This window comes from Meleagris gallopavo, chromosome 1, assembly GCF_905368555.1.
Source record: "Meleagris gallopavo chromosome 1, MGAL_WU_HG_1.1, whole genome shotgun sequence".
Classification (NCBI taxonomy): Eukaryota; Metazoa; Chordata; class Aves; order Galliformes; family Phasianidae; genus Meleagris; species Meleagris gallopavo.
In genome coordinates this window covers 60407511-60418175 of record NC_139404.1, presented here as the reverse complement: position 1 = coordinate 60418175, position 10665 = coordinate 60407511, and the positions used below count along the sequence as shown (strand labels likewise).

General features: G+C 46.5%; 1 protein-coding gene across 1 annotated transcript in view; it reads left to right on the top strand.

Moving 5' to 3' along the window:
- Nucleotides 1-8308: 8308 nt before the first annotated feature.
- Nucleotides 8309-10665, top strand: part of CACNA2D4 (calcium voltage-gated channel auxiliary subunit alpha2delta 4) — a 107285-nt gene continuing 104928 nt past the window's right edge. Inside the window, exon 1 of the mRNA XM_085215783.1 lies at nt 8309-8397. Within this exon, the coding sequence (XP_085071909.1) occupies nt 8309-8397 (89 nt within the window). The remainder of the gene's footprint in view (nt 8398-10665) is intronic.

Here is a 10665-nt window from a genome sequence, read left to right as displayed (position 1 = left end):
AACAAAAAAGTGATGGTATTTGCACGTGCAGTGACTGCACTGATCAAAAAATAGGTCACCATGCTCTGAGACGTGCTCTCCCAGCCATGCAGCAGGGCTGTACTAGGGGCTGTTCCCCTTACTCTTCTCAGCCCACTGGCAGCTGCTCCTTGCTCAGCTTTTCTCAGAGCCTCCAATGGGATTTGTGAAGTGCTGCTGACAGAGCTACTTCCTCCCTGAAAATGTTTTTCTCCTAGTAAGCAACTGCAGCAGCATAACAGGTGTCCTAAGGGCTTTCTGATGACCTGCTCAGAGGTGAGCAATTGCTGCTTCGGAAAAAAGCAGGATTAACAGAAAGTCCCTTTTCAGAGAGAGAGGAAAAGGAAGAACATCCCACGTGCTACTGTTTCTCTTCAGATGCAGCTTTGCCAGAACAGTGGATCTATTTGAATCATAGAATCACTGAGGTTAGAAAAGATCTCTAAGATCACCTAGTCCAACCCCAAGCCAACACCACCATGCCCACTGGCCACATCCCTCAGTGCCACATTCATGCAGTTTTTGAACACCTCCAGGGATGGTGACCCCACCACCTCCCTGTTTCTTAATATCTACCCTGAACCCCCATTGGTGCAACTTGAGGCCATTACCACTTGAGAGAAGAAGCCAACTCTCACCTTGCCACAACCTCCTTTCAGGTCATTGTAGAGACCGATGAGGTCTCCCCTGGGCTCCTCTTTTCCAGACTGAACAATCCCAACTCCCTCAGCCACTCCTCATAAGGCCTGTGCTCCAGACCCATCACAGCTCCATTGCCTTTCTCTGGATACACTCAACATCCTTTTTGTAGAGAGGGACCCAAAACTGAACTCAGTACTCGAGATGCAGCCCCACCAGTGCCAAGCACAAAAAGACAATCACCTCCCTGCTCCTGCTGGCTGTGCTATTTCTGACACAAACCTGTGATACAGAAATCTGATACTGATTCATGACCATCTCCTTTCAGGATCTGTAGCTACCCCTCTCTTTGGCCACAGCCTTTGGAGACACCACGCAGCCCTTCACAGCACTGCTTGGCATTGCTGTCCCCTCAGAATAAAATGGCTGCCGGCTCCTGAGAGCTGAACTGTGTGCTCCTCAGCATCCATGTTTGTCTCTACAGCTTATTGGCCCTGGGCAGCCACCTGCATGGACAGCAATTTTCCTAGTGGTTATAACGTATTTCTACTTGGCCACCATATGCAGCACGATGATAAATCCAGCTGATTGTTTTCATTTTTTCCAAAAAGCAAGAAAAGAGCTAAAGAGCTCTGTGACCATTCCAACCAGTCAGCTTTTCTCACTGTCCTACACAATTAATTACAATTAATTGTAAGGAATTTTGAGTTACCTGAAGCTAAAATACTTCCTCTATTTCCATCTTGTTCCATACAAGATGCATGAGATTACAGCACTTACAGACAAAGCTGACGTGAAGCAGAGGATTTGCAGGTAGCACAGCTTGGAAATGCCCCAGCAAAGGACATGCTGAGTCCCGGGCCCTGTTTCCATCTCAGGCTGTGATGAGGGCTGCCAGCTCTCCTGTTTTGCTCCTTGCCTCACTGCTTGATGGAACCACCCTGAGCAGAGCAGGCCTAGGTGTACACTACAGCTAGAACGGGAATCACTCCAAACTGGGAGTGCCTGTTAACTCCAGCATCACTCGCACATACAAAGCTTAAGTCAGAGCTGCAACAAGGAACCATTGCTAACAAGATTTCAGTGCAGGTCAGCCTGAGTGCTGCACATCAGGTATTCCATGCAGGGATCCCCAAGGCATGGCTATACAGCTTCTGTCTGAGATTTGGGAGCCTCTGTCTCAGTCTCAGCTTCAACCTCAGTGTTGCGCTCAGCAGGAGGCAGGCAGCTGGAGTGTGTTTCTTCAGCAAATGGTAGATGACTATAGACATCAAGGCTTGGGATAAGAGTTCTCTTCTTCATTACATATGCATGCATTATTTATCAATAGCTCTGATAAACCTAAGACCCAGTTTTTGTCATGGGAAGTGAATGCATTTCTCAAATTAATTTCAAACACGTTGCAGACTGCTCTGCCCTCGTTCCAGCTAAATGGTTTGCCGAGTTGTCACTGTCTCTATCGAGTGCCACATGTGCTGCCTGAATGCCAGGAGGAAGCAGAATAAGTGAGGCTGCTAGAATCTGATTGTTTCAAACATAGATTTTGCATGCTGCTATATGTTTCAGCGAGAAGAGATTTGCTCCCATATGTGCACAGATGAGACTATGTCCTGGTGAGCTGACAGGTAAGACAGCTAATTGCAGGCTCAGAGGCAATGTAGGGCTGACAGGAAGTGGTTCAAGTCACTGGGGGCTTGAAGGAGCCCCACTTTCCGTAGCTATGGGTCAGGGGAGACATCTTCCTCTAACTGCAGGAGGAATCACAAAGCAAAATGCAAGCTGCTTGGAAACTGTGGATCTGGTGTGGAAGCCTTCTCACAGTCCTTCTCTTCCTTAAGACTGTCATGATATTTTTAATAACAATTGATGGCTGCCTAAACTCGCAAACATGTTTTCATTAATATTCATGAAAGAATGGACTGTTTTTATCTACACCTACATCAGTGTGTGGTAAAATGTATCCCAAGCCCAGCTTTTATGTTTAATCGCATTGAAACTTGATTACCTCTGATTTTTATGTGGAAAAAATAGTTTGTTTTCAAAGGAGGAAAGCATGAAATGTTATAATTTCTGACCTAGAATTTTGGCAGAGCTGCTCCTTTCTGTGATATCAAAATGGATGGGGAAAAAAAAAAAACAGATTTTTGAGATTTTTAATTGACCTCTGAATATTGCAGCCATGTTGTTGTGCATTTCTACAATAGCACCTGCCCAGTCATTCAGTGTAAGCACCCTGCAGCCACTACCCAGTAAATCCTTGTCAGAATTTCTGCACGTACATGGGGCATTATTGTCAGATCATGAAAGAAAGAAACTCATCTCTGCCCCCACATCTGTCAGGGGGAAGTTTTGCCCTGAGAAGGTGGTGAGGCACAGCTGCCCAGAGAAGATGTGGGTGCCCCATCCCTGGAGTGTTCAGGGCCAGGTTGGATGGGGCTCTGGGCAGCCTAAGCTGCTGGGTGGCAGCCCTGCCCATGGCAGGGGGGTTAGAAATAGGTGATATTTAAGGTTGCTTCCAAACCAATCCATTCTATGATTCTATGATTCTATGAATCTCTGATCTGCCAGGCAGATCTTCCTGGGACAGGAAGGACTCTGTTTCCTTCTGGCCCAGACAGCTGCTCTAATTTGACCCAAATACCTCTATGCCGATAACCTTGTTAACATCTGTATCCTTATTAACACACTGAGCAGTGAGAAGTAGGTATTTACAGCACATCCTCTGAGCAGGGTCATTGCATGACACATTTAATGCGAAGGATTTGGCAACACGAAGGATGCTGTGAGATGCGCACTGAGTCTAGTGTTTTTGTGGCTGTGGAGATTAGCAGATTAAGTGGCATCATTTCTTTAGTCACTTGGTGCATTGCAGTTCCTGGGGCTCCCCAGGAAGCAAAGCCTCCTCCCTCAAAAAAGCTGTTCTAGTGCAGCTACTTTACCAGGAAAGTTTTAATCCCTTTCAAAATGGGGTTTTCCTTCCTCCTAATCAAGTTCTTTCAAGTCATGTGGACTTGAAATGGAAAAGATTAAGTTTAACCCCTTGGTAGTAGAGGGAGAGGGCATAAATTGACTTTCATTCTGGCTACCCTGTGTCAAGGCCCATGAAAGCAGCTGTCTGCTCACAGTTCTCTCCAAACTGAACACCTCTGTTCATATTTCTTTTTCTTTTTTTTCCCCCTTTTCTTCTTGTTTCTACATGGAGTATTTAAACGAGTCTAAATTTAGAGTACAGCTGTGGAAAAAAAAAATAAAAAGGAAAAAAGACAATGTAACCAGGCAAAGGCATTAATTAATGTGACACCTACATGTCTGCTTCTATAAACAACAGGTAGAGCATGCAGCTGAGATGAGTGATCTGCAGGCAGATATTTGCAGAGCTACTGGGTGGAAGGAAGGTCTGAAAGGCCATGTTGGGCCAGAGTCCTGCTGACATGGGGAAGCTCTGTAGGCCAAACATGCGTCCATTGTTCACTGCTTCTGAAGCAACTTGAAATGGAGAGATTTGAGGGTATAGCACCTGCCTGTACCCCTGGAGCTATACTAAGGGTGAATCTGTACTCTGCAGAGATCTCAGTGAGGCACTCTGTACGTACTGTATGTATTCATACCAAGATCTCTATGTGACCGGTCACTCAGCAGCATTGCCCCAGTGAGCTGCAGCATCTGAGGCTCAGCGGGACAGTTCTAGCTCTGACACAGCCAGACGAGAGGGAGGGCAGCGCACACGGGGAACAGGGATTGGGATAGAAGCGGCGATGGGGATAAGGTTGCTTCCCAGCCCCCAGCCTTGGGGCCTGTCTGCAGCATCAACACTACTGTAGGATCAAGTCTGCAGCCCTTTTCACCTAGTAAATCCACTCTTCTCTGAAGTCGACTTGCAGTTTTAACCCTCCTCTGAAACCTGATCAGAAGAGATTTGCATGGTCAGCCAGTAAGACCACAAATAAAAGTGTTTTTTCAACACTGCCTCTAGCAAGGGTCCCCTCTTCCTGGCAGCTGCTGGACAGGCAGATCAAATTCCCTGCTGCTGGCGAAACACCTCACAGCTGCCTTCCAAACCACACCAGGGAACAGTTAAATCTCCTCAGGCAGGCCAGAGACGTCGTCCTCATATCTCCCAAACAGGATACAGGCTCCAGCACTGTTGAGAAAGGAGTTTTTCAAGCACAATGTTTGAGCAGGGTGGAAAAGAATTTCTATACCCAGAAACTTGGTGTCCTGGTGTGAGACAGAGAGGCACAAGGTTATGAGCTCAGATAAATGTATCTACTGTTAGTAAGATCAATTATTTTGTTCCCATCGTTCTTTGTTTTAAGTTATTGAAAATCAAAGCAAATAATTCTTATTAGGCTATGATGCTGGTTTAAGTTCAGGATGATTACAGCAAAGATTTGCTTGGAGGTGCGGCAGACATGCAGCAAGCGCCTCCAGAATGAAGACCAAGGGAATATGCATGTTCTACACCCTCTTCCCAGTCCTGATATCCACAGTGCAGAAAGGACTCCTTGTAGGCCACAAGATACTGTCCTGAAGAACAGGGGGCTCATCCTTGCCCTGTTGCTTGGGCTACCTGGGAGACACATACCATGGTGCCATGGGGAGGAAGTATCTGGTGACCAGCTTCTCTTTCTGACAAAGAGAAGCTTGGTTGCTACCAGTTGTGCCCTGGCAACCTGTGCTGCAAGGAGAGAGGCTGCCTCAGGAGGCTGTGCCATGCACAGCAGAACTTTCTGATCAGCTTTTTATGGTGCTCAGTGTAGAATTTCCCTTTCCTTGTTTTATCCCTTTCTCTTTGTATTTATCTTGCTATAAGACTGCACTTCAGTCTGCACAGGCATTCCCAGATTAGGGTCATCATGTGAATGCATTAAACAAATGAGGATTTCTGGTGTCTGTAACAAACTCACCTACAACACTGCTTAAACCAGTGTTTTGACTATATTTGTTCTTTGGCTGATCTTGACACTTGCCAGCACCTTCTCCTGGCAAGATAATCCAAACTGGCCTCAGGTTCTAGTAAAACCAGAAACAAATAGAGCTGGTAAATCTTCGCTATATTTATGAACACAGCACAAAATTACACTGGCACTTTTTATTGCCTTATGGTCTAGCAAACGTATCTCTAGTTTGCTCCTCTCTCTGCCCTCATGTCTCTTGCAACCCTCCTCAGATTCTCACACTTCATCAAGGATTTTCTCTCATTCTTTCTCATAGGACTCATTTTCTTCTTCCCCAACGAGACCCTGCCATCATTTATCTCTTTCTTGTGCCTCAGCTGTGCTCACACAGCATAGTGCTGAGCTCTGCAGAAGCACCTCCACACAAGATAATCCCATTAATCTCTAGGTACCTGATGTTTTCCAGTTTTCTTTGCTGTTTTCATTTCATCTTCGAATTCCCTTCCCTTGCAACTTCAGGTCATTCAGGGGTTAAGTGAGGTATACCTGTTAGGTGATATCCATTAAATAAGATCAATCCAAATAAAGGGATTTGGGTCTCCCAGTTTAGCATGTTGCTGCATCTCATTGCCTTTTCTACGGGTGCTTCAGGATTTGCTCAACACAGAGCAGGACTCTTTCCAAACCCATCTGGATTAAACTGGGTCCCCGCTGCAAATAGCACACAATGACTGGAAAGGCTAGCACAAAGCTGCTGCAAAATCACTCACAATAGCTCTTTGCTTATAGCTCCTTGCAAAGTAGAGAGAAAATGTTATCTGTAACCCTGATTCCCCTGCCTTCAGCTCGCACTCAGATTTTTTTTCAGAATGTGAACTTTCATCATCTCCCTCCTGAAGTATCCAGACAAGTATCCTGCCAGGCCTGTACTCTACCCCTCATTTTTAATCCTGGTAAATGAGAAATGAGACCTTGATGATCAGTCTTCGTGATCCCTCTTAGAACAACATTCTCCTCTTTTCAGGATGCAGAGAGAGGAGGAGGAAGAGGAAGCAGCAGCTGTCTGACTCCATGATCCCTGGTGCCAGCAGCACCTTCTGAGTCTGGGAAAAAGCAATCATCTCCTTCCATTCTCACAGGCAATACATTTATCTGCAATGAGTAATTGCTGGAGGAAGACATTTCTCCATGCTATGCTCACCAAAAGAGTCCTCTTGGGGCAGTCCAGATCTGTGCTGACTCCTTGTCAGGGTGAGAGCCCCCATGGCACGTTTTGGTCATGGGAAAGATACTGGTATGATCTACACCTGTCCACCTGTTACCTTCAACTGCTAACAATGCCATTTGCTGTACAGCCATGTGGTTCCCCAAAGGCACTGTCTTTAGAGTGTGAGTTTACATGTGCAGAAATTGATTTTTTTAGGTAGATTTTAAAGTCTCAGAGTCATTTCAACCTTCTTGTGTAACCCTTTGCATAGCACAGATTTAAGAATGTCATCTGGAAATTTCAGCCCTGTCAGACCCACCATCTGCTTGAACAGGATCATAACTTAAAAGACATTTGGTTTGGAGTAAAGACTGTGGTAAATTCAGAAACCAGCCTATCCTGAGGTGAGTCAGCTCTGTAATGACCTAATTGCTCAGCCTGGGCTTTCAGTCTCTGCATCACACAATTTAACCTCCATTCCATGTATCACCCTTTAATTCCCTTATCTGTATTTTCTCTGCCACTTTTATTGTCCCATTTAACATGTGGCACCAATACAGCATCCAGCAGCACATCTATAATACGTGCTTTGATTTTACTTCAGTTGTTTGAAGTCACTTTCCTCCTCACATTCTTATGAAAAACCTAATGATCTATTGTGGCTTTGTATTTTATAGAAAACAAACCATTTTAAATGTGGAAAAGATGACTGGAAGTTATTCTAAGAGTGGGTTAACTCATACGCGCAGAGTCAGGCTGTTCAACAGGTCACTCTGCTCATTTATATCTTTCCACTGCTATATCTACAGTTATTTATAATTCATATTCCTCACAATGATAATGAGCTTTCAAAGCGTGCCCCTCATCTGACTGTGCACTTTGCTGCTCACTGCTGCTCATCACGTTCAGCCATCGGCTTCTTTTGATTCATTAGTCTCCAGACACTGATTAGGGGATGGCAATCTCAATTGAATCTTGCCCAAATTGAGAGATTCAGCTTTTAACAAAGCATCACTCACATGAGGAGGAGATCATGTAATGGGTAGTCCTTCTGATTGCCCATCCCTTTCATCTCTCCTACATGAGGTGTCTGGACATTTCAACCGCACACAGCACTTGTACCCCAAAGTGATAGTGCCAGAGTGGGTACCCAGCATCCCACGCTATGGGTGGGTGAGAGCAAAAGTCAGGAGGGCTTTTTTGGTCCTGCAGCTGTGAGCCCTTTAAAGCAGGCCGGCCTGACCTCCGGCTGGAGAAGCTGAAACCCGTCTTCAGGAATCAGAGTAATCCCTGGTGATTTTATCCCACTCCACTTCCCTAAATCTGTGGCTGCTGCTGCTTGGCCAGGGGATTAAGGGGCTGCCGGGGGATTACGTAGCTGCTGCAGCTCGGGGCACAGAGCTGCCTCCTGGCGCAGCCGTTGCTTGGGGCACGGGGCCAGCAGCATGGCGGGGGCTGCACAGGGACCCCCGCAGGGCAGCAGGAATGGCATGGATCCCTCACATCCCGCCGGCTGGGCCCCTCGCTGATGATTGGCACATGGAGAATGGACCGTGGAGCCATCCCGCTGCTGCTGCTCAGCTTCCTCTACCTCCTGCCCGCCGCCCAGCTCCAGACCAAGATACCGCTGGAGACGTGAGTGCTTCCTCTTATTTTGAGGTGGGGTGGGATGGGAGGGGGATGGCATTCCCTCCAGGCGATGCAAAGAGCAGTGGTGATGGATACTGGCAAGGGCACAGGACAGGAGCCACAACTTCAGCTCCTAGTACTAGCACTGGTGTTGAAGCCTCATTTTTCCTGCTCCCCACGCAGGGCAGTGACACCCATCTGCTCTAGTTAAGCACCTGGACAGCCACTAGTGCTCCAGGATGTGGAAGGCAAAACCAGCTCATGGACATCTTCATCCCAGTGCAGGTGCAACTTGTGATGATACAGCCATGGAGCCAAACGTAGGCAAGCCCAGAGCCCATGCTCAGGGCTGCTTTCATGAGTGCTACTGTGCAGCCTATAGGGATAGCTGTGGACAGAACCCAGCCTCAGGAGGCACAGGAGACGGGTGGTTGGGTGAGGGCCCGTCTCTCAGCATAAAAGCGAGACTGCTGCTGCTTATACCTTATATATCAGCAGCACTAGCCAAGTGCACTGGAAGCTGATAAAAGCAAGGATCTGCTTATGCACACTTGTATTTATTCTATGTGAGTGTCAGCAGGGGAATCTGAGTAGAGGACAGGGCCCACAGCCCCTTGTCCCACCTGCTCTGCTCTGCCTTGGTGTCCACCAGGAGGCTCAGAGTGCCTGGCAGGCCAAGCTTGTGAAAGCCTCACCTTGTTAAGCTGGCTTAGGCAAGTTAAATCCTGTCAGGATTAAAAATGTCTGTAGGAGAGTTGGTGGGACAGCGGCTCTGGGGCTGGGATGATTAGTGTAGGGGAGTAGTTAGTGTGTGGAGGGGACAATGCTGCTGTCAAGTTTGTCTGCTAGACCAACCGAAGTCATCTCGTGCCTTTTGCTGAGAATGAGAAGGTGTTTTGCGTTCAAAAAGTGCCATCAGGTCCCTTGCAGATGTGCTCACCAACACGGCCCATCTGATTGTTGGAACTGGATGATCTGTAAGGTGTCTTCCAACCTAAGCAATGCTATCTATGATTCTGTGATTACAAAGCGTGGCACCGACTTCATGCAGGGGGCTCCAGGACACTTTGCTACCAGCTCCACTCAGGGTTTCATGCACCAAACCCTATCCCAGCAAAGTGCTTCTGATGTGGTGCCACAGAAAAGACACAGAGGCCACACGGAGTGATGCCAGCCCACTTCACACATCTGCACAGCCCATTTGTCTCCATGGGTGATTTTGCTCCCTTTGAACTGCAGCAGTGTCCCTATGCTCTTTAATAGCAATAGAGATGGGTAGATTCAGGTTAGATATAGGGAAAAAATATTGTACAGAGAGAACGGTGAGGCACTGGAAGAGGTTGCCTAGTGATGTGGTTGATGCCCTATCCCTGGAGACACCCAAGGTCAGGCTGGATCAGGCTGTGGGCAACCTGATCTAACTGTGGTGTCCCTGTTCATTGCAGGGGGGTTGGACTAGATGGCCTTTAAAGGTCCCTTCCAACTGTAAGGATTCTATGATTCTATGGAACATCAAAAATCCAGCTGAAAGGAACTTCCCAGCAAAAGAGGCAGTTTCTCCCTAAAATTGTTTCTCTCTTTTCCTCTCTTAGCTCCATCAAATAAATTTCAACCTCTATTGTAAAATAAAATTAGAGTTCAACCTCAAAAATAGAATTAAACCTCGATTGTAGAATAAAATTCAATCCCTAACAGCTTCAGGCTATGCAAAATAAAATTGACTCTCTGTGTCTAGAGTGAATGCTGCATGGAAATACCTTTTGGCCTTGAAATCTGTGGCATTAAGAAGACCGCCTGTCCTTTCTGCTGTTTTCACCCACTGAATACAAGTGCAGGGATTACAGGCAGGCAATCTCTGGCCAAATCCTTTTCTGATGCGTGCAGTTATAATGTGATAGCCCTTTACTACTGAGAAAATGGTTGCGTCACTTTGCACAATTTGGAACTTGTTCATATATGAGAATAAAGAATAAACAATAGAAAAAGAGCTTTTCTCCTCTGGTGCCAAAACAAGACCAACAGCTGAATTAATCCCTTGTGTTTCAAATCCACTCATGAATTTGACTGCAACACAAAAGTTGCCCTTTTCAAATATAATTTCAGGAGAGAAAGACATTGGCCAGAGAAAAGAAAGTAAATCAGTAGAAAATGGAGCTGCTCCACAGATTGCATGAGGACATTTTGGGGACACAAAACCAAAAGCTTTTAAGCACCAGCTGGGTTTGATCACTGTGAAGTGACACAAAACTTAGTTACCCTCTCCTGCCCCCAGAG